This window comes from Oryctolagus cuniculus, chromosome 21 (assembly GCF_051225735.1).
Source record: "Oryctolagus cuniculus isolate XC-2025 breed Fujian yellow rabbit chromosome 21, ASM5122573v1, whole genome shotgun sequence".
In the NCBI taxonomy this organism is placed as follows: Eukaryota; Metazoa; Chordata; class Mammalia; order Lagomorpha; family Leporidae; genus Oryctolagus; species Oryctolagus cuniculus.
In genome coordinates, this window is record NC_142887.1 from 5782695 (window position 1) to 5805239 (window position 22545).

At 62.0% G+C, this 22545-nt stretch overlaps 1 protein-coding gene across 2 annotated transcripts in view; it reads right to left on the bottom strand.

Moving 5' to 3' along the window:
- ADGRD1 (adhesion G protein-coupled receptor D1) overlaps positions 1-22545 on the bottom strand; it is a 118304-nt gene that overhangs the window by 56179 nt on the left and 39580 nt on the right. For both annotated transcript variants that reach the window (XM_070066276.2, XM_070066275.2), the window contains 5 exons: positions 20661-20720; positions 18734-18851; positions 17737-17847; positions 15821-15896; positions 10235-10376 (listed from right to left, as the gene is read on the bottom strand). In XM_070066276.2, the coding sequence (XP_069922377.2) occupies positions 10235-10376; positions 15821-15896; positions 17737-17847; positions 18734-18851; positions 20661-20720 (507 nt within the window). The remainder of the gene's footprint in view (positions 1-10234; positions 10377-15820; positions 15897-17736; positions 17848-18733; positions 18852-20660; positions 20721-22545) is intronic.

The following is a 22545-nucleotide window of genomic DNA, read 5'->3' on the forward strand; positions in this document are numbered from 1 at the left end:
TGGCTGCCGTGGCCTCTCCACCACCCACCCTGAGTCAGGCAACGCCACGCCACATCTGGGGCAGCCTTAGCATTGTGCCGTCAGCCAAGAGCAAGGCCGCCGTCAGCCAAGGGCAGGGCCACCGTCAACCAAGGGCAGGCCGCCATCCTGGCTCAGCGCTCTTGCTCCTTGAGGTGGTGCACAGAGTGAGGCAGAAGACAAAGGCAGCCGGCCGCGCCCAGAGTGGGGAAGCGATGACCCCTGTGCTCGAATTTGAGCTCTGGCATCTCACCGGGCTGGCCCGCGACCCCCTTTTCCAAGCTCAGTCTCCTCATCATCGGGGGGTCCCACAGGGCCTACTGTGTGCCACGCGCGCCACCCCCGTCAGAGCAGCAGAAGGCACGCAGAGGACCACACAGGCCAAGGTCGAACTCCACATCCAAGCGTCTGCTCGGAAAGCCTCCAGGGTTCTACCACGAGGCCCCCTGTTGGCAACTTAATCCGAGGGTTGCAGCTTCTGACTCCACAATTCGATGCAGCCTCAACCCCTAGTTCATTAGCAATTAAGATTTATCCACTAAGCACTGAGTCTGCAGGAACCAAGCCCCTATCAGGTGGGCCTTTGGGAGACCCCCAGACCATTGTTCAAGCCACAGCACCAGGAGTGAGCAGGAAGGAGAGCAGGGGCACATGCAAAGGCCCTGTGGCCTGAGCAGGGATGGACCGAGAGTGGCACAGGGTGAGGTAGCCAGGCTGTGGCCAGAGGGAGGGGTCTGTCTTCATCCTCAGGGTGATGGGAGCCACAGGGTTTGCAGCAGAGGAGAGGGGACCGGAGTGCCATGGGGAGGGGACGGGACCGGAGAAGGAGCAGGCAGGCGTCCGTCATGGCCGCCAGGCAAGGAACCTCCTGTGCTCCAGGAGACGTGGAGAAGGGGCGGGGCAGCGGCTCAGGGGCATCGTGGGGGACGTGAGCAGGCTGGTGAGGGACAGCCTTGAGTGGGGTCACCTCGCCCAGCCCAGGGAGGGCCAGCCCTGGCCAGGGGGGCAGTGGCCGTGTCTGAGGAGACCTGAGCTCCGACGTGCTGCATTCATTCATTCAATCATTCATTCAGCAGACACTTCTCTGGAGACTGCACACGCCAGGTTCCATTCTGGGCGCTGTGGCTACATCCGTGCACAAGGAGGCCGCCCTCTGTCTCTCTCTCTGCTTCCTTCTCTTTCTGGGTGCATCTGTCTCTCTGCCCTCTCCTGTCTGCATTTCTCTCGCTCCCTTCTCTTGGAGGAAACAACAATAGAGAATCAGCGAACGTATCCCAAGCTCGTGCCAACTTCTGCAAGGGAAACGAAATGGAGGGTGCCCAGCTGGCTCACGGGGATGGCCCGGTGCACAGGGGAGTATCTGGGAAGGGTTAGCCCTGACGGGAGCCGGAGGAGCAGCGGGAAGCGCTCGTGCACAGACCCCGTCGTGTCTGGGGAGCGGGAAGCAGGCACAGCTGGAGCGAGGGCAGTGGGCGGAGTGATGGTCAGGCTGGGAGGTCTCCCGGGAGACACGGAGCGAGCTGTGGAGGGTGACGTGGTTCGGGAGGAATTTATCCCTGTGGATGCTGGAGGGGCGAGCCTGGAAGAGGGGGTGCTGGGAGGCTGTCACCTTCCTGGGGGACACAGCAGAGGCCAGGGTAAAGAAGCAAAGAGGAGAAACTTCTGGGCCTCAGGGAGGCATACCACGCGGTGGGGCTGGCAGAGGGCGGGGCTCCATCTGGCCAGGAACTCGGCGAAGTGCAGGGACACCAATGCCAGGGCCTCTGCAGGCTGGGTGGGCGCCACGTGTCCCCAGCCTTCCCCACTTCGCCACGGCCACGGCCCCACATCTCAGCTGCTTCCCCGGCAGGTGGGGCAGTCATGGGAACACAGAGGGAAGGATGGGGCTGTGCACGCCCTGGCTGGATGCCCCAGCCTGCAGGGCCCCTTCCTGCCTGTGCTGAGGCAGCCCACTGCCCTGGACCCTGTCCCCGCCTACTACTTCCGGCCCAGCCCGGCTATCTCCAGCCAGAAGAAATGGGAGTAACCCAGTACTGCAGCCCCTCCGCACGGGGGACAGAGGCCACATGTGGACAGGCTGCATCTGAGAGCTGCGACTACACGGAGCAGAGGCAGCACCTGTCCAGTGCACGGTGGGCATCTCCCACACCAGCTGGCAAGGACGCACACCCAGGACGAAGTCCGCCGGAGGAGCAGAGCCCGGCTTGGGGCACCTCTGCGTCCTCAGTCCTCAGACTCCTTCCTGCCCGCCCACCCCTCCCCTACCACACAGAAACAAAATCAGTCCCATCTGGACGCAGCTCAGGGACCCGCCCAGCAGCCCCACCAACGCGAGGCAGGGAACTCCCAGCAGCCAGGAACAAGGGCGAGAAGCCCACCACGGACCCCAGACCCCGCACTCTCACACACAGAGTGACAGGGCGTGAGTGACCGGGGACTGGTCCGAGTGACAGTGGGCTGGTGGGGCTCTGTGACCAGCTCCGTGTCTCAGGCTGAGGAGGGAGCACGGAGGCTGCTTCAGAGCCCGAGTGTGTTGGCTCCGTGTCCCTGGCGTCACCATGGGCTCCAGGCCATCGCGCAGTGGCCACTGTGAGTCACCCACTGCAGTGCCTAGGAAGGGATGGATGGGGGTGGACGCTCCCCCCAGGCCTGGGATGCTTGTCCAGGGGCCAACTTGTCTGTGAGACCCCCACCAGGCTGAATTCCTGGCACCACTTATGGCAAAAATCTGAAGTAACTTAGGGGAGTAACCCTAGGCCCCGGGGACTGACACAAACATGAGGCGGCGACGGGCAGGGGCGGTGATAGGCAGACACACACGCCACAGTGACTGCGGCCACGTCTCCTATTGTGCAAATAGGTGTCCCCGCCCATTCTGCCCTGCCCGCACCGTCTTCAGGGACCCTGAAGCCACGGAACGTGCCCAGGAGCGCCGGGCCCAGACCCTGCAGACTGAAGGCAGGCCTGAGAGGATGCACCCACAGGATACCGGGCAGAAACAGGGCTCCCAGGGCCCAGCCTCTCCCGAGCCAACACGGCCCCCTGCCCACTGCTGCGCACTCGGCCCGGCCCCCAGCCTCGGCCGCTGCCTGCCCCAGCGCCACCTTCTTGGAGAGATGGCAACGTCTGCAGCGTGCCGTGTGCGAGGGGTGTAACAGCACCTGGGCAGAACAGGTGCAAATCAAGGCTCCGTGTGCCCAGGGGGAGGCCTGGCACCAAGCTGCATCCGCATGGAAGTGCCCGTGCGGAGGGGGTGCCACCCCGCCTACACCCCCAGAAAAAGCCCCCTCCAGCTCCCCTCGCTGGGCCACCAGCAGACCCTCTTCCCTCCTGGCCACCACCCTCGTCCTTGAGCACGAGACCCCGGTAACCCGTCTGGGCCACACAGGGGCCTCCTGTGATCCCCACCGTGAGGCTGGAGTTTTGGGGCAGGGTCTCCGCGCAGGGAGGGAAGGGACTGGGGCACCCGCCCCAGGGTGGGGGTTAGGGTCAGGGTCAGGGTCAGTGCTGGCCCCATGGAGAAGCTACAAGTTAAAGGGCAGAGGCTCCAGGCGGGAAGAGGCCCCGGCTCCCTCGGCCTTGGGGAGGGCAGGCTTGGTGCTCGTGACCCCGGGATGGACGCTCCTCTCTGGGCAGGTCTGCTCGCTGTGCGCCGAGCGGAGGCCTCCTGCTGGAAGGCAGTGCGGCGGCTGCACGGGCGCCAGGTGGGAGGAGCCAGGCATGATCTGCCTGCTGCATCCGGTTCTCGCACAGCAGGCGTCCGGACCCTGCACACCACAGCTCCTTCGAGTGATGAGCTTTCCACTGAGTGTGAAATTACCTGTGTGTTCTCTGTCTTCCCATTGTACCTGTGACCGCCCCAGGGCCACAGCTAAGTCATGTGTATCCCAGCTGTGCACGCAAAAGGCCATGGAAAACTGAAGCAGGCACAGCACCTCCCTTGTCCACGAAGGTGGACATCGCCGACCTGGCCTGGGGCCCAGAGGAGGGGAGAGGACTGAGCAAGCATTTGTCCAACCCCTCGGCCATCACGTCAGCCGGAGGACGAAGGAAGAAACCTCATGACTGAAGCGGGAAAAAGTGACCGTTCAGTCTCCACCCCCCAGATTCACAATCTCCACCCACTGGTGGACCACGCAGGGGCACCGTGCCACAGGACCTGAGAATGTCTGTGTGGCAAAGGAGCTTTCCTGGGTGATTGCATTAGGGTCTTGAGATGGGGCGGTGGTCCTGGATTATCTGGGGTGTGGGGAGAGGCAGGGGAGTCACTGGGTCCTTCTAAAAAGGTGTGGCAGACGTGGAACCAGCGGGGGAGGGAGAAGGCAGAGGTCAGAGGGTGGGGCGATGGACCGAGACTGGCTGGCTGGCAGATGCCCCTCCACAGCTGAGGAGCCCACAGGTGGGCCCTGTGTGCACTCAGTCTGGAGTTTGTTCTTGCAGCCACAGAGAGCAGGTGCACCTTGCTGCTAGAGAAAACAGCCGCTATGTCTGACGACGTAAACATTTACACTTAACTGGAGGAAAAAATCACCAAAGTAAGGTGGTAGACGGCAGCTACTGGCAATGAGGAGAGGATGCTCAAAGCCAGCAGCAGAGCGGACACCCCACCTGGGAACGCAGGGAAGAAAGGCACACGCAACACAAGGGAGAGACAATGCAGGCAGCCGCTTCACGCGGGAAAGATGTCGGCCTCACCAACAGTCAAAGGAACGCAAAGCCAGATGACCCCGGAGAGGGCTTCCCGCCCATCAGTCTGCGGAGGCGTGCGAGCCCGCGGGAGGGAGCAGACACAGTCGCCACATTTCGGAAGGCAGGTTGTGCCAGGGTACCAGGCACAGGGTGTGAATCACCAAAGTCAGCCACGCCCCCTGCAGGGCTCCTTCCCCAGCAGATCCCAGGGTGGCAGTGCTGACGCCAAGGTCCTGGCTGGGACGCAGCCTTGGGGACGGGGCAGAGCCCAGACACGAGCACATCGGCGGCTACCTGACTGGCTTCGGAGGTGACCTGCACCGCGAGGCCAAACCCTCTTCACCTGTGGACATCATAGGCAGGAAAACAGCAAAACCAAGCAAGGAAATCTGCGAGCCATGAATGCAAGCGGCTCGCATCCAAGATCTACAAAGAACCCCTAGACACTCGGTCTACAGGAAGCATAAAACCAGCAAGGAAACGGGCAGAAGACACGCACAGGGCAGATTCTGTAAGATGGACATCAGAACGTCCAGCGAGCATGACAAGGTCATCAAAGTCACGAGGGAAAAACAAATCAAACCCTGCACGGCCAAAATGGACAGAGTGGCGACCCCAGCCACTGGTGCCCGGACAACGGAACCGAAAGGCAGCATGGCGTTGTCTACCACCGCTGAACAGATGCACACCCCATGACCCAGCAAGTCCACTCCTAGGTGTCCACCAAACATAAAGGCATGCACATTGGAGAGCTTGGGTTCAATTCCCAGCTCGGGTTCCTGCTAATGGCAGACCCTGGGAGGCTGCAGGTGATGGTTCAAGTAATTGAGCTCCTGCCACTCATATGGGAGACCTGGATTGCGTTCCCAGCTCTTGAATTTGACCTGGCTCAGCTTGGGCTATCATAAGTATGGGGGAGCCAGCGCCACAGCTCACTAAGTTAATCCTCCGCCTGCGGCGCTGGCACCCCGGGTTCTACTCCCGGTCAGGGTGCTGGATTCTGTCCCGGTTGCTCCTCTTCCAGGCCAGCTCTCTGCTGTGGCCCGGGAAGGCAGTGGAGGATGGCCCAGGTCCTTGGGCCCTGCACCCGCATGGGAGACCAGGAGGAAGCACCTGGCTCCTGGCTTCGGATTGGCGCAGTGTGCCGGACATAGCAGACATTTGGGGGGTGAACCAACGGAAGGAAGACCTTTCTCTCTGTCTCTCTCTCTCACTGTCTAACTCTGCCTGTCAAAAAAAAAATAATAATAAGTATGGGGGAACTCTGTGTGTGTGTGTGTGTGTGCCTGCCTCTAAACTAAAATTTTTTTAAAAAGAAATGCATACACACATTCACCAAAAGTCCCAGCAGAACTATGCATAGCAGTGTGTGGGACGGGTGTTCTGGGGTGCCGGGCATTTTCTGTCGCTTGGTCATGGGGAGTCCAGGGGTCTGGCCACTGTGTCACACTGCACATACACGTGTGTTCCCTTCTGGGAGCATGTGACAGTCACACGCCACATCGTGATGTTTTGTCAACCACAGCCACGTCTGCACAGAGGCTGCTGCGTGCAGCCCAGGTGTGCAGGTCCCACCACCCACGTCTGTGCGAGTAGACGACGATGAAGTCAGCCAACGGCACCTCCCCCAGAGCGTGGCTCAGCCAGGGTGCCGCGTTTCCCAGTGAGGCATTGGTCTGAATGAACCGACGGATGGAAAAGCGCTCTAACTCTGCCTTTCAAATAAATAAATAAATCTTAAAAAATGAAAAGTGCCCCCGGGCACCCTCGTCTACATGTACGCTAAGGCGCCCACGCATGTGGTTGGTAAATAGCGTATCTGAGTGCTTCTGTCTACATACGTCCTACACACGTGCCCACGTGTGTTTGCTAATTAGCCATGTCTAGGGACCTCCACCTGCCGAGGGCACCACACAGTGACCACAGGACGAAAACGCTCTCGTTTCAGGTAAAACTCCTGGTTCACATTCACAGCAAACCCCAGAGAAACACAGTTGCCAGCCTCGGCCCCGCCTCCCAGAGTCAGGCCCTGCACGCCTACCCTGAGGTCCCCTTCTCAATGCTGCACTCTCAGGGGCACAGCAAAGGGGACGTGACCCGAGAGGGCCAGCGTGGGAATCCAGGCTCTCAGACAGTGGCACGTTCACACGGACACAGGACACACAGGACACACAGGACAGGGCAACCAGGTGCCGCGGGACAGCTCGCGACTCAGGGTTGCATCCTTGGGGGGAGACGTTGGCGAGGTCTGACCCGGAACAGGCAGAAGCCGGGGAACTGCTCAGCACCTGACGGTGCCAGGCTGACCCCAGCACAGGGCCTGGCATCGGGGTCTTGCCACCGCCATCCCGGGCCTGAGAAGCCAGGACTATGGCCGGTGGGAGGGAGGCACCTGAAAGACAGCAGACTGCAGAGGGCCTGAGCCGGATTCACCCCATCCAAGGCTCGTCTCCGTCTGTTCTGTGCACACAATCCTACCCGGGAGCCCAAGCAGAAGTGTCTGGAACCCACTCCCCAGACGCCTATCTGGGAGACGGGACACAGGCTTGCTGACCTCGGTGACGACCCAGTGAGGCCCCACGACAGGCACTTTGGGAGGAGGTGGATTCTGTCGGCTCAGAAGGGAATGCACAGCAAAACCGCAACCTCGCAGGGCCCTGGGAAAGCCGGACACAGCAACCGCGCCCTGTGACAGCTGCATCGGAGACACACACACACACACACACACACACCCCGTCTGCACGAGGGCTGGGCTCACGGCCTGCAGGCCCTGCTTCTGCTCTGTAGCCTGAGGTCCAGAGTCACTGCTGGGGTTGACCGTATTTGGAAAGGGGCCCAGATCCAGTGGGTTTGCAGGCATTCAGTCCAGGGAAGCGGCAGGGCGTGGGGGTGCAGAGTGCACCCCTGTCCCTCAAGGCTCTGCCAAACTCACACCCCCCTCCAGGCCTCAGCCCTGATCTCGGGACTGGGCCCCGTCACCAGGTTGGAAGATGGGCGGTGGCCTCTGTGCCCCCTTCCCTGATGGAGTCGAGGGGGCCGCCGTGGGCTCCCCGCCCTCCGGGCCCCTCGGGGACTTCCATGGAAAATGCTCCCAGCAGGCGACTCGCCCCAGGCCGGCAGAGCCTGCTTCTAAAACGGCCCCAGAACTCCAAACGCGCCCTTCAAAAGGAAGCCCAGAACCCCAGAGAGCGCTTGGCGGAGACCGGCTCTGATTACCAGCCCCGCCCGCAGCGCAGAACGCCTCCCTTCCAGACAGGACTCCGGACTCAAACACTTTCTTTTTTAAAAATAACTGCAGCAGCTGGCCACGGAAACAGGAACTGCATTTTCACCCTCTCTTTTTCTCTGGTTTGCAAACCGGCACCCTCCTTACTTCACGGAAGACAAAAAATAAAAATAGAAATACACCGTTTGCTCCCAAGCCCCCATCAACAGTGCCATGGCTGGCACGGCCAGGAACCCCCTGCAGCTAAGCGGGCGCCCACTCTGTCCTCCGGCAAGCCGCCCACAGCCAGCGAGAGAAAGGTCCCGGCGAATCCAGCCAGGGCCTTCTTCACCAGATTGCCTTTGGGGACGCTCGCCTTAGCCTCCTGCAACTGGAAGGCCACATGGTGACCTTAAGGGGGCACAAGACAGGCTCCCAAGATGCACAGTGGCTTCGGCAGTCCCCGCAGCCCCGCTGGCTTCAAGTCCCACCAGAAGCCACCAGTGACCCCCATCGGCCAGGACCCAGCATACTAAGGGGTCAACAGTCCATTGGTCCCCCCGCCGGGGGCTGCCCGCTTGTCCCTGAGCCACCTGCACCTGCTTCCTGCACCAACGCCTCCTCAGGCCGAACTGTGGTGGGGCAGGAATGTCCGTCCTGTCATCCGGGGCAGCTAATCCAGGCTGGCCACTCCCCAAACCCCTACGCAGATGGCGCCGGTGCTAACTGGGGGAGTTGGTTCATCTTTCCCATGGACTCCATGTCAGTCCGTGACCTTGTACCTCCAGGAATGAGTCAAACACACAGGTACCAGGATCGTGAGAGGGCAGAGGAGGGCATCTGGCTGGACATGCCCTGGAAGGGACCACAGCTGTCTTCCCCTACTCTCTGTCCACTGTCACTCACTGCTGGGGGAGGGGGCCCACTCCAGGCAGACGCCAACCCCCCACAGTATCTGGGAGATGGGCTGCACTTCCAAGCAGGAAACAGACACCCTCGGCCGTTCACAGAACTACCAGCTCACTGCCAAGAGCTGGAAGGGACGTAGGGGCCCCTAAGTGGCAGAGGGGACGAAAGACCCCCCATGGTGCGTGACGGGCGAGGACTGCTCGGTGAACGGTCTGGGCGACTTCCAGGACATACAGTGAGGGCGAAGGGGCCCGACGTACAAGATGCGAGCATGTGAGGACCTGGGCTAAGAGAGGCACATGCCACATCCCCAGACAAACCAGCCCCCACTTTCCAAATCCCAAGGCTCACACCAGCCTAGCCCAACAAGGAAGGGGTGTGTGTGCTGCGTGTGTTCATGGTGTGCAGGGGCTGGGTTTGTGCACACACGTGTGTATTCATGGGTGCGTGTATATGTGTACTGGGTGTGTGTGGACACTGGGTTGTGTGTGTACATGTATGCTGTGTGTGTTGGGTCTGGCACTTGCATGCATGCGTGCACACACGTGTACAAGTTGAGTATCGCATGTGTATCCTGGGCGTGTGTGTGTGTTGAGGGCATGTACATGCGTGGATGTGCACCTGCGACCCCACTCGGCGTTTGGCCACCACCAGGCGCTGGCTGTCCACCCCGAAGCTGCCCTGCCCTGCTCTGCTGCCTCATTCAGGGTCTGGTCCTGACTCGCTGCCCACGTCCCCCGAGCCCCACGTCCAGAACACCTGCTGTGGCGCACCGGCTCCTCCTCCACGGGGGCAAATACGTCCTCCAACCAAGGCTTCTGCCGCCTGCAGACCTGCACTCCCTCGGCGTGGATGGCAGCAGACGAGGGCTGCACCAGCACCAGCGCCCAGGAGAGCACCTGCTTGGGAGGGGCTCTGTGCGACTCCAGGAGGGCGGCACGCCTGTGCCTGTGCCTGTGCCGGTGTCTCTGCCATTCTCATCCACAACAGAGACAGACTAACCGCAGAGCCGCACGCACAGCTCATCACGCAAAAGCTGAAGTGTGCCGACGGCTTCTCTCGGGCCCCGAGCACGTGTCTCTCGGACACAACAGAGCTCTTCATCTTGCCGAGGGCTGTGACGTGCGGCCACTGAGAATGGCCCAGTTTACCCCGCGGCGCCTGCGGGGCTCCTGCTATCAACCAAACACCCATGACCGCTGCTGCGCAAGAGCCACCTCCGGCCTCGGGGGCCTCGGCACCCAGGTCGCCACCTGCCACCCCCCTCCCCTCCATGGTCCCACTGCAGACCACCCACGAAGTTAATCGGACAGGAACTCGGAGGAGGGGGAGGAACCAGCTTCAGCCAGCCCCCAAAGCCGCCTGTGACTCCTCCCAGCCCCACAGACGGCCGGGCGTCCCTCCGTGACTCACCAGTCTGTGCCTGAGGTGGATGGCGATGAGGGGAGAGCCGGACAGGTTTTGGGCGAGAGTTGGCGGTGGGGAGACCTCCAGGGAGATGAGGTAGCTGGTGGCAGACAGCAAGCAGTCTCTGTACACCACGGCCTCGGAGATCCTGGGGAATCAACGGAAAATCACTGAACCCGGGAATGAGGGGGGAGGGGCAGGCAGGGCTCTGTGTGGTCTCTGTGTGGGCTGTGCGTGTTCTGCGTGGCCTCTGTGTGGGCTGAGTGTTCTGTGTGGCCTCTGTGTGGGCTGTGCATGTTCTACGTGGCCTCTGTGTGGGCTGAGTGTTCTGCGTGGCCTCTGTGTGGGCTGTGCGTGTTCTGTGTGGGCTGTGCGTGTTCTGCGTGTTCTGTGTGGGCTGTGCATGTTCTGCGTGGCCTCTGTGTGGGCTGTGCGTGTTCTGCGTGGCCTCTGTGTGGGCTGAGTGTTCTGTGTGGCCTCTGTGTGGGCTGAATGTTCTGCGTGGCCTCTGTGTGGGCTGTGCGTGTTCTGTGTGGCCTCTGTGTGGGCTGTGCGTGTTCTGCGTGGCCTCTGTGTGGGCTGTGCGTGTTCTGCGTGGCCTCTGTGTGGGCTCTGTGTGGCCCGTTCAGCCCAAGGCTGCCCGGACCCAGATCTCTGGGTGTAACTTTCCGTCCGTGGGCACCTGCTGCTCTCCAAGGCTCGGTGCCGGGGCCTGGCGTCGGCCTCGCCTGCTCGGCACTCCAGTGCTGTGATGTGAATTCCACCCTCCGTGTCTGCACTCGCTAGGGCCTGCTGCTGGCACCAGGGCATGCAAGTGGCCTCCCTGTGACCAAGGAGGCCCGAGAGAGCTGAAGCGAATGGGGCTCGACCCCACGGACAGCCACGTGACCCTGGCAGGCCACCCACCCTGCCGGGACTTCAACGACCCTGCTGATAACGCAGCGTGATAAACACTGCTTGCAGGACCTCTGCAGGGCCCGCTCCCTGCCCCCCAACACACACACAGGCGCCCAGCTGCAGCCTTGCACTGTCGGCCCCGCGGCTGGCTCGGGAGCAAGCCCTGGTGTCCAGCTCTGAGCGCGTGCACTCCTCGCTCATGGTGGCTGCTCCGGGTGGGCACACCAGCCGGTGACATCCAGAGAGCCACATGCTTCCGGCAGAGAACGCAGGGTCAGAGACGTGTCTGCCAGACAGCAGCCCCGAGAGATGAGTTCCCAGGAGAGACTTATGATGGCGAGGCGAGCCCACCCTGAGGAAGAGCCGAGAGATGGGCCCGTGGGACGTCAGCCGGGGGCTGGATTGAGCTGCCCCTGGAGCCGGTGCCCATGGGCGTCCAGGTTACAGGACCCAGTGAATCCGTTTGCTGAAAGCCATTTTTAAGCTCGGTGTCCTGTCACCACCCAGCTGAGGAAGCCGAACCGACTGTGTCTAGGGAGTTAGTGAAACGCTGTTCAGGGCCAGGGCCGGCGCCAGGGTCGGGACGGGACAGGATTATCCCAGCACCTGGGTGCCAGACTGAAGGCAGGGCTCATGCTCAGGGTCTGGAGAATACCCGCAGCTTCTAGGGCTGTGCCCTGGGCTGCTGGCTACAGCCCCACCCAGCACCCAGCTGTTGGCGAGCGACGGGACTTGGAGGCAGCTGTGCGGCGCACCCGCAGTCACCCGGCCGTCTGCTGCGTCTTGCTCGTCCGCACCCCGTGCACCGCCCGGTGTTTGTGAACTACACGCTGGCTGAGCGTGCACAGTCCCATGTGCTTGTGCCCACAGAGCCATCTCGGAACGCTTGTGCCCACGGAGCCATCTTGGATGCTTGTGCCCACAGAGCCATCTCGGAACGCTTGTGCCCACAGAGCCATCTCGGAACGCTTGTGCCCACAGAGCCATCTCGGATGCTTGTGCCCACAGAGCCATCTCGGAACACTTGGCAGGGCCTTGGGAGCACTGCTTTCCCTCGCCCAATCGGCTTTTCCCAACCCTGTTCTGTCGGCCCCCAGCACGTGCCCTGCCCCAACCTCTGCAGACTCTGCCTGTGTCCCCGAGAAGAGGCAGGCCTCCCAAGCGCGTGCGTGTCTGGGGGTGGCGGCACCCAGCCGATGAAGGCGTCTCTCCCTGAAGAGGACACTTCCTGCCGGACCCCCGGAGGCCGAGCCTGGAGCAGGGCGCGGGCGTCTCCGTGCCAGGACCAGGGGATGGACAAGGACGCCGGGCGAGGACGCTGACAGCTGACAGCTCTACGGACTGTGCCTCCAGGGAGGCTGCCGCTGCCCAGCTGCAAATCCAGATGGCACACGAGGAGTAAAACACGGATTTCAAAACCGGAAACTCGAAGGTGGGCAGCATGGTGCAGCTGGTTAGGACACGCTCGGTGCCCGCACCCGCACTGCAGTACCTTGTGGAGTCCCAGCTGACTCCAGGCTTCCAAGTCAGATTCCTGCCGACGCTCAGGAGCTTGGGTCCCTGCCACCCACAGGGGAGACCCGGATGGAGTTCCAGGCTCCTGGCTTCAGCCTGGCCCAGTCCTGGGGAGTAAACCAGGGGATGGAAGATCTCTCTTTCTGTCTCTCCCTCTATGTCACTCTTTGAAATAAATAATAAATCAATTTTTGGCCGGCGCCACAGCTCACTAGGTTAATCCTCCGCCTTGCAGCGCCGGCACACCAGGTTCTAGTCCCGGTCGGGGGGCCGGGTTCTGTCCCAGTTGCCCCTCTTCCAGGCCAGCTCTCTGCTGTGGCCAGGGAGTGCAGTGGAGGATGACCCAAGTGCTTGGGCCCTGCATCCCATGGGAGACCAGGAGAAGCACCTGGCTCCTGCCATCAGATCAGCGCAGTGCGCCGGCCGCAGCGCGCCGGCTGTGGCGGCCATTGGAGGGTGAACCAATGGCAAAGGAAGACCTTTCTCTCTGTCTCTCTCTCTCACTGTCCACTCTGCCTGTCAAAAATTTTTTAAAAAATCAATTTTTAAAAAAATTAAAAAGGAAACTGAACAGAGACCATCACTCCAGCCCACGCTGTTTGACCACTTTCGTTTCCATTGTAGCCCTGGAAGAGCCGTTTCCACTGCGTTTTTCTGATCAGCTCCCTGCCCCCGTGAGATGCAGCCCTGAGAGATCAGGTGCGCTACGAGCCATGGCCCTCTCTGCAGTCACTGGACGTAGCAACCCCCAGCTTAAACCACACGGGCTCACGGCAGTGGGAACCTGATTGGGTCCAGACACACAGAGCTGGCCCCAGTGACACCAGGTCCCAGGTGTCGCTGTGTCTGTGTGTGACATCACCGGCTGGGAACCTGACCAGGTCCAGACACACAGAGCTGGCCCCAGTGACTCCCAGGTGTCGCTGTGTCTGTGTGTGACATCATTGGCTGGGAACCTGATCAGGTCCACAGACACAGAGCTGGCCCCAGTGACTCCCAGGTGTCGCTGTGTCTGTGTGTGCCATCGTCAGCGTCGCCCGTGAAGCCAGGCCAGGCCTCTTTCCCTCCCTGTGGCAATCCCACGTGGATGGAGATCACAGTGCGGAAGACCAAAGCTGACTGAAGCCCCCTGCAGGCCAGCAGAGCCCTGAAATGCAGCAAACCTACCCCAAGCCATGCTTGGAATGTGAGCGCTTTCTTAGATGCAAAACGGCACACACACCCATTTGTCTTAGGAAATCCCAAAGCAAGCTCCTGCGCTTGGTGTTGGAGCGCCACGCGTTATTTCAACAATCAACCGACCTCTCGGTGGCCCCGGTGCTATTGCAACTCCCAATTCAGAGAGGACAGCGCAGGTGCAGAGCCCAAGTCTGTGCCCAAGGAGAGGCAGAGCCAGGGCTGCGCCCAGCCCCGGGCGTCACCACAGCACCCCCGCCAGGGACAGTCCTCACAGCCCAGGGGCTCTGCCCGCTCAGCAATCTGGGTGACTGTCCCGAGACCAGCCGTGACCACAAGCTGTCTCTGCGTTAGCTGCTGGCTTGAGCGCGTCACCCACGCCAGAGCCAGCCTCGCTGAACGGGGGCAGAGTGAAGAGCGCGCTCTCAGCGCCGCACAGCTGCTCTCTCCTGGCTTCGGCACGCTGAGCTGCCGGCGGCAGGATCCGCACTGTGCAGGAGAGCTGACGCTAACGAGCGCCGAGACTGGACTCAGTCATTGTGCGGTCTGGGTCTCTGGGCCTCGATTTGCAGGGACAGTGGACCACAGCAGCCTGGGTCCCGAGCCAGGGGCCCTCTGTGCAGAGGCTGAGCCCCTGTGGACAGCAAAAACTGCACCACGTGGCGAGCTTCGAGCGAGGCCTGGGATTCCCCAAAGCTGGGCGCGCCAGCCTCCCCTCCCCCCAGTCAAGCTCACACTGGCACGGCAGGCTGCCTGGCTTTGTCAATAAAGCTTTATCGGAACAGTCACACTACTGCTCACACACGGCACAAGCAGAGCTTCGCAAAGCCAACCGGGTTGACGACCTGCCCGTGGACAGCAGAGCTCCGAGGGCCCGTGCTGTGCCTGCACACCCTGGCGTCTGATGACTCCCCTGCCTCTCCTCTTGCGGGGGAGGGGAGCGGAGTGGGAGGGTGCTGCAGACACCCACACTGGGCCTCAGGCTCATCTCCCCAGAAAGCTAAAGGTCACGCCCACGGCTTCAGAAACAGGATTCTTCACTCGTGAGCCCAAAACACTCGAGATGATGTCTTTTTGAGAACAGACTGCATTTTCCTCCAACCACTTCCTGAAGAGTGTTGGAAGTCACAGACCAAGAGTAGCACACCCTCCCTGTCCGAGGTCGGTCCTTACGAGGGACCCCGCCGAACCCGGGCTTTCCCTGGAACCAGGCCCAGGAGACCCATGGCAAGACGCGGACTGCCCTGCACAGATGGGCAGGGCTTGGGTGTGCGGTCCTAGTGCAGGGGCTTCGCGTTTTCTGCAGGCGGCCCAGCCTCTGCCGGACGTCCACTGCCGAGGAGAGCGGACGCCTGGCCGCGAGGCCGGCCCGGGGTGCCTTCCCATCAGCAGGAGCCGCAGGACACGGCGTGCCCTGCCGCAGGCCTCTGCTCTCCTGGGCTCAGCCCTGCAGGGGAGGGGCCGTTGTCCTCCCTGGGTTCCCTCCTCCTGGGAGCTCAGGATCCAAGGCTATGGGAACTTGAAGCTGTAGGGGACAGCTCCGCCCCACAGGTCCTGCCCAGAGGTGAGCCTCACGGGGCCAGATGGCATTGTCTGGCTCCTGAGTCCAGCCGTGGCTGAAGCCGACCTGCTCCCGCCCGTCCTGGTCCCACAGGCCCCCGGCACCCGGGCCTTCTGCCTACGCTGATGTGAGCTGGCTTCTCCCGCAGGATCCACGTCCAAGTTAACGTGGCCAGATCTGCTGACCTCCCGCTCTTCAGAAGTGGAAACTGAGGCCCGTCATAGAGACGCAGGCAGGGTCCATGGGGGCTCCCGGCCTGTGCTCCTGACACTGCACTGTCTGCCTGCCAAGCCCCGTTGCGGGAGCCCCCATGTCTTCCTCGGGGGCTGTGACTCAACCTCGCTCTGAGGGCATTGGCGCCGAGGCTCGGACAAAGTTGGGGCGTGTGTATGATGGTGTGGGGGTGTCGCCCAGCACACACGTGCACCCCCACCGAGACTCACCTGGTGCTGGCCGGAGGGATGTCGTTCAGGTAGTGGTGCATGGTGTGGTACAGCAGGCCCACGATGGTGGTCCAGGCTGGGGGCAGAGCAGACGGGCAGGGGCAGCTGTCAGTGTCGCCAGAGGCAGGCGGGCAGGAGAAGCACAGCACCCCTCGCCCAGCCACGCGTGGCACAGCCCTCACACCCAGGAACCAGGGAGCTCCCATGCGAGGAAAACGCAAGGTGCCCGGGCAGGGGCACTGGCTCTGGGCTTGCAGGGCCCACCCAGACCTGCAGGTGCGGCTGCCCCGAGCCTCCAGGGCCTGCCAGGGCACAGTGGCCCCGCCTGAGCTGTCCAGGGCGGCACGTCCTACTCTCCATCTGGAGACCGAGCACCGACGGCCACAGGCACACTCACATCTGAGATGGGAGTTGCACACACGTGAGCGTAACGGGGCGCTGGGAGGAGCAAGACGCTTGCTGGCTTCCCGCGTCCTCTGGGGGTTCCTCTCTAAGTATGCTAAGGTCTCCCCACATTTTTACCAACTCGGCTGCCACTGTGTGCCGGGCTCTGTCACCGTGCTCTGCTCAGTTCATCCTTGCGGGAACACCGTGGCCAGGCACAAAGTATGCCCCGGCTTTTAGGCAGGAATCCGAGGCACAGGCGGGTTCCATGACTTGGCCAAGGCCACACAGCAGGAAGCGGCAGAACCAGAGTTCTGGTCACGGCGTGGGAGCTCCTGGCTGCTGAGCAGGGGCACTTTCTTTCTTTCTTTCTTTTTTTTTTTTTTTTTTTTTTTTGACAGGCAGAGTTAGACAGTGAGAGAGAGAGAGAGAGAGAAAGGTCTTCCTTCTGTTGGTTCACTCCCCAAATGGCTGCTACGGCTGGCGCTGCACCGATCTGAAGCCAGGAGCCAGGTGCTTCTCCTGGTCTCCCATGGGGTGCAGGGCCCAAGCACCTGGGCCATCCTCCACTGCCCTCCCGGGCCACAGCAGAGAGCTGGCCTGGAAGAGGAGCAACTGGGACTAGAACCCGGCGCCATATGGAATGCCGGCACTGCAGGCGGAGGATTAACCAAGTGAGCCACGGTGCCAGCCCAAGCAGGAGCAGTTTCTATGAGTCGAGAACACGAGGCCGTGACTCAGCCATTTTGAAAGCCTGAGACCCTCTCTCTGCTCCCACAGCTGGGCAGTGAGGGTCACTTGTGAGGCTGCTGGGCGGTGCCTACCCCTGGGAGCAGCCGAGGCCAGGTGAGCAGCCCAGGTACCCTTCCCATGGGCAGATGGAAAGGTGGAGGAGCACAGGTGGCTTTTTGCTGGGAGACAGCAACGTTGGACACAGGCTGGCCTGGTCCCCACGCCGAGGTCAGAGCCCTGGGTGTTAGTGTGGCCTCTGGCCAGGGAATCTGGTGAGATCCACACCTCCTGGGGTGGGGGGTGGGGTGGGGGGAACACCTGCAGAGCCAGAGAGGACCATGGTCACCACAGCAAAAAGAGCCAGGGCCGCTGGGGCCTGACAGTGCCCCTGGAGCCCTGCAAAGCATACACCCCTCCCCCCACTACCTCACCAGCTGCCACCCTGAACAGCCCATCAGTCACATCTGGCTGGCCAGGGGTGCTGCAGATCTGGGAGGACACGTGCGGGCCCTCAGGGTGGGCCACGCTCAGCAGGGGCGCACACTAACATGCAGGTTCCCGGGCATTCATTCCACGTCAGCTGGTCTGCAGTGGCCCCGAAGGAGGAAGGGCCATCCGGGGGTTTCCACAAGGACGCACTCTGAGAACCACTGCACAGTCAGTGACCAGGGCCCGGTCAGGAGGCGTCCGCTGGTCAGCGGCACGTGGGTATCCCACTGAGCACTCTCAGACACTTCCGGAAGTCCTGGTCTGGGCCTTCCGGGGGGAGGCAGGTGCAGGGGCCGCACAGCCACACTCACCTTGGCTGTGCAGGGCCTCGTGGGGGATTTCGATGTAGCTCAGTCCTTGCGCGGGGAAGCGGTAGTGGGAGATGTTCATGGTCCTGGGCAGGACTTTAGCCACGGAGAAGTCTGCAGGGTGGACAAACCGAGGACCGCGGTGCAGTCAGCCAGCCCTCCGGCCGCAGGAAGTGGGCTGTGAAGCCCCAGCTGCTGCTTCTCGGTGCAACGGAGCAAGCTCCCCTAGGGCACCATCGCCTTCAGGAAGAAAGGGCTCCGCCGGGCGTGACAGCTGCTGGCGGCGGGGCTCCCGGCCCCTGGGGACGCACTCTTTCCCTGAGATGACCCCGGCCCCACCACAGCCCTGCACACTCAGTGGACTGTGTGTGGCTGGGAGGACGACCCCGCGTGCTGAGTGCAGTTGCCCCCTCCAAGCTCGGGGGAACCACACAGACACAGGAGAAGGCAAACAGGAGACCTGTCTGGTAGAAGTTAGCAAATGCACCACGGCTGGGGGCAGAAGTCATGGCCAAGAAACTGCCCCTAAACTCACCTATGTACCCCTTCCCCCGCCAAGCGACCGCCCACGACCTGGCTCTCATGGTCAACACCAGCGACACGACCAGGCTCTGTGGGCATGCGTCCATCACAGAGCAACAGACCTGTACCTGTGAACCGTGAGGCCCTACCCTCCACCCTCGGACTGGGAGACCTCCACCTTTGGACTGTGTGACAGCTGCCCCAGAAAGGCCACCTCCAGCTGGCTGGGAGGTCTGATTCTGCCCCCACACTGGAGGGGCAGCTCCGTCCAGCTCCTGCTTGGACCAGGACAACTGGCACGCAGAAAGCACGTGGCTCCCGTGCCATCATGAACGGCCAATGTGGTCTTCTGTGCTCCTGTGACCAAACACACCTGTCCCAGCTCCAACCACACATTGTCCTTCAAAACAGGGCTGCTCTCGGCCACCACAAGCACCCCCACACATCTCATTGACCCCTGCTCAGGACAGACAGCTACCTGCCACCGGGGACGAGCCGGCGATGGTGACCTGGGACTCGCTGACCGGCAGGTTGGAGGAGATGTGGTCCAGGACAGTGTCGATGGTATTCATCAAGCCCAGCACCACGGTGTTGCTCTGCCAACGACACAGACACCAGCGCCATGACAGCCAGCCTGGCCGGCCCCAGCAGCGTGCCCGAAGGTTGACCCGTCACTGGCCCTTGTCTCCTTAGCACCAAGGGACCGCGACACCTGGACCTAGCTCCCTCTGTCCTGCCCAGGGACTTCCTGCAGGTCTCAGCCCTGCCCCTGTGCCTGCTGCCCCAGGTGTCCACATGGCATGGCAACACCAGCTGTTCTGTCCCAGGCTCTGAGAGAGACTCCAGCACCCAGACTGTCCCTGGCCTCCTCAAGTTCTCCCTCTTCCATGGGTCTGCTTAACCCCTTCTCGAGCCCCCGAGGTCGAGGGCCCCCCAGGGACACTGCTCCCAGGAAGGCAGGTGCCCCTGCTAGTGGCTCAGAGCCAGGCACACCCCCCTGCTCGGGCTGACTGCCCTCCCCCGACACTCGTGCCGCCCCAGGTCCAGGCACTGGGCTCGGCCTTCCCCGCCCCTCTTCTTCCCGCCTTCCTGGAAGCATCTCCTGCTGCTGACCCCGGCACGCTCTCCCAAACACGCGCTCCGAGGCTGAGGAGAGCTGACGAGCTGGAAGGAGAAGGAGAGGCCAGCTTTAGGAAGTCCCTGGGTGCAGAGCAGAGCCGGGAGCCGCGCGCTCCCCTGCCTGTGCGCACCGTCTGCCCGGGCCCAAACACCTTCATGATTGTTCACACTCTGCAGCATATTTGGCATAAAAAACTCAGTTTAAAAGGATGCAGAAAATGCATCTGCCTGGCCCCTCCGCCAGCCGCCCTATTTCCCTGGCTGCAGCCTCACGCACCGAGCCCCTGGAGACCCAGGTGAGGGTTAGTCTCACTCCTGGCCTTTCCTCCCCCCTTAGCCACTGCTGCCCACGCTCTCATCCACCCGGAGCTGTTCACTGGAGCAGCTCGCCACAGGACACCCCTGCGCACTCCCCGGCTAATGAGAGACGGCGGCGTCACTTCCCCTCCGCTGGCAAAGCTCCCAGGAGTTTAAACAGTCAGGGTTCCGCGGAACAAGCCCTTCTCCGCTACCCTGGGGGGGCTGAGTGTCCCCGGCTGCCCCCTCCGAGGGGCCTGTGGAGAAGGCAGCGTGGGTGGACGTCCGAAGCCAGGCTCTCCCAGCTCGGCCGGCAGTGTGACTGGTAAGTTCCTACTGCCCCAGGCCAGAAGACGCGGGGGCCTGTCCTGCCTGCCTGACGGACGTGGGGCGTCAGGAGGGCCCTGGGAGAAGGTTCGTGCCGTGACTGTAGAACGCACATGGAAATCCTCGGCTCGCAAGGGCTACGGGCAGCCGTTACCTTCCAGGAGATTCTTACTTTACTGCCTGCATTTCTAGCTTCTCTACACGTATTGCCTTGTTTTTTTAAATAAGTAAGAACATCAGGAAGTTGGATTTTAGAAACAGAATAAGAATTCTTCCATCCTCTCTTCTAATTATTCCTGGCACAGAGAATGAGAGACGAAGTTTAATCACGAAGAGTGCATTCGCGGGTGTTCCTTTCCTGCACCTGAGCCCGCGATCTTTAAACATCAAATACCACCCGGGAACAACGTGATGGTGAAACAAGAAAGAACCATGTTATGTAAGACGACAAGAAGATAGTGCTTCCCCCGGGAAAACGCCAGCTGGGCTTCCTCGGAGCACAGGACACCCGCGCACCGCGCCCGCCTGCGGCCGAGCCCAGGGCCAGGACCCGGGGTCCAGCCACGCCGCGCCCTGCCGTCCGGGCCACCCCCTCTGCGGCTGTGACCCCGAGGAGGGTGAGCAGCGGTGCCTGGTGCAGACATCGCCTCCTCTTCCGTTACCTCTGACACCGCGGTCCAGCTGGGCAGTCCAAGAACCTGGTCCACGGCTTTCAGGAAGGTCTAGGCGAACAAAAAAACGTGGCTTAGCACACATCCGAGGACCTCCGGCCGCCCCGACGCCGCCCGACGCCGCCCAGCACGAGCTTGGGAGCATCCGGCCGCTTCTCCCAAAGCCCTCCTGGTCGGCATCCCACACGCTCCGCACGATGATCCTACAGTCAGGGCCAGCGGAGCCACCGGACGCCTGGTGCCGGGAGCCCCCCGCAGAGCCTGGGGGCACCGTGCCCTCGGCGGCTGCCTGGGGAACGCTTCGAGGCTGCCAGGGTGCTTTGCTTGGGGCGAGAAGCCGCGCTGTGTGAAGCCACTTGTGTGGGACGGCTGTCACCTCTGCACAAAGCAGAAGCTGCTGGGAGCCCTGGTCGGAGGACATGGGGGAGGCAGGGGTGAGGTTACGGCTGCTGAGCTGGAGCCACTGCCCGCCCCTGCCTGCCAGCCACAGCGCCCCCTTCCTGGGCCGCACCTGCTGCCTGCAGTGCCCAAGGGGAACTCCAGGAGAACACGGGCTCTGCGCTCCAGTGGGACGCGTGCCTCGCACCTGTGGGCACCGCCCTACCTCGGAAAGGGCCAGTGCCTCAGTGGAGCTCTCTCCCCACACACCCCCAGCCCCCACCCACCTCCCCCATCCCTCCTCCACTCAGGCAATCTGGCCCAGGGCCCACTCCCGACAGGAGTCCTGTGTGCGGCGACCCTGGCTCACACACGTGCGTGTGTTCCCTTCCTCCCCTTTTGAATAACGTTTGTCACTTTGCACCTTACGCAGGAATGCACAAGGAATGCTGGGCTTGGCACACGACCAGAGCCCGGAGTGCGATAAACACAGCCCCAGCCCACATCAAAACCTCCTTGAAGTCGTGTGTGGCTTGGCAGAAGGCAGGTTCCAAGTCTCAACTCGGGAAATGAGGGGAAAATTGATGGATTTCTTCTGAAACCAGCAGAAGCTTGGGCAACCCCTGGCCACACTCCCACACCACCTCAGCCCACCAAACTGCGCAGAGCTGAGCCCGCTGGGCCGCCCGGCGGCTGCAGGCACCGCCTGCGGCTGCCTCACCCCCATGTGGCCCAGGTGGGCTTCTGACCACAGCCCCTTGTGCAGGCTCCAGACTGAGCCTTAGAACACAGGGCCTGGTCCACACCTCCCGAGACCCCCGCAAACAGCTCCAGACAGACTTAGAACACAGGGCCTGGTCCACACCTCCCGAGACCCCCGCAAACAGCTCCAGACAGACTTAGAACACAGGGCCTGGTCCACACCTCCGGAGACCCCGGCAAATGGCTCCAGACAGACTTAGAATGCAGGGCCGGGGCTACACCTCCTGAGACCCCCGCAAATGGCAGTGTGCAGACACCGTTTTCTGCCTCACGCGTTCAGATACCGGTTAGAGAGGATAGCAGCGAAGTCCCTGGCTCCTCTGCTCATCCTCACCGTACAAACCTCAGGCAAGACCCTGCCGGGCCGCCCTGGAGCAGCCAGACACAGAACAGTGGCCCTGGCCCCTGCTGCCCTCGCTGGGTCAGCAGCCTTCTCAGAGTCCCGGCTCTTTGGGCCAGGCACCTGATGCCTGGAGGTGCAGGCAGCCACAGACGAGCCACGCATGGCCAAGCCTCCCTGATGTCGCTCATCTGGTCCGCACGTAATTTCTTTTCCAAGAAATCAGCGGCCCACTTTTTAAATCTGGAAGATTTCCCATTTGAAAAATCCATTTGAAAAATGAGCCTCTCCTGACAAACCAGCAGAGGCAACCCTGAAGGCTACAGCCAACGTTTGAGTAGCGGCTGCGACTGCTCTCTGCAGAGGAGCCGTGAGCGGTGGTCTGCGCCTGTCGCT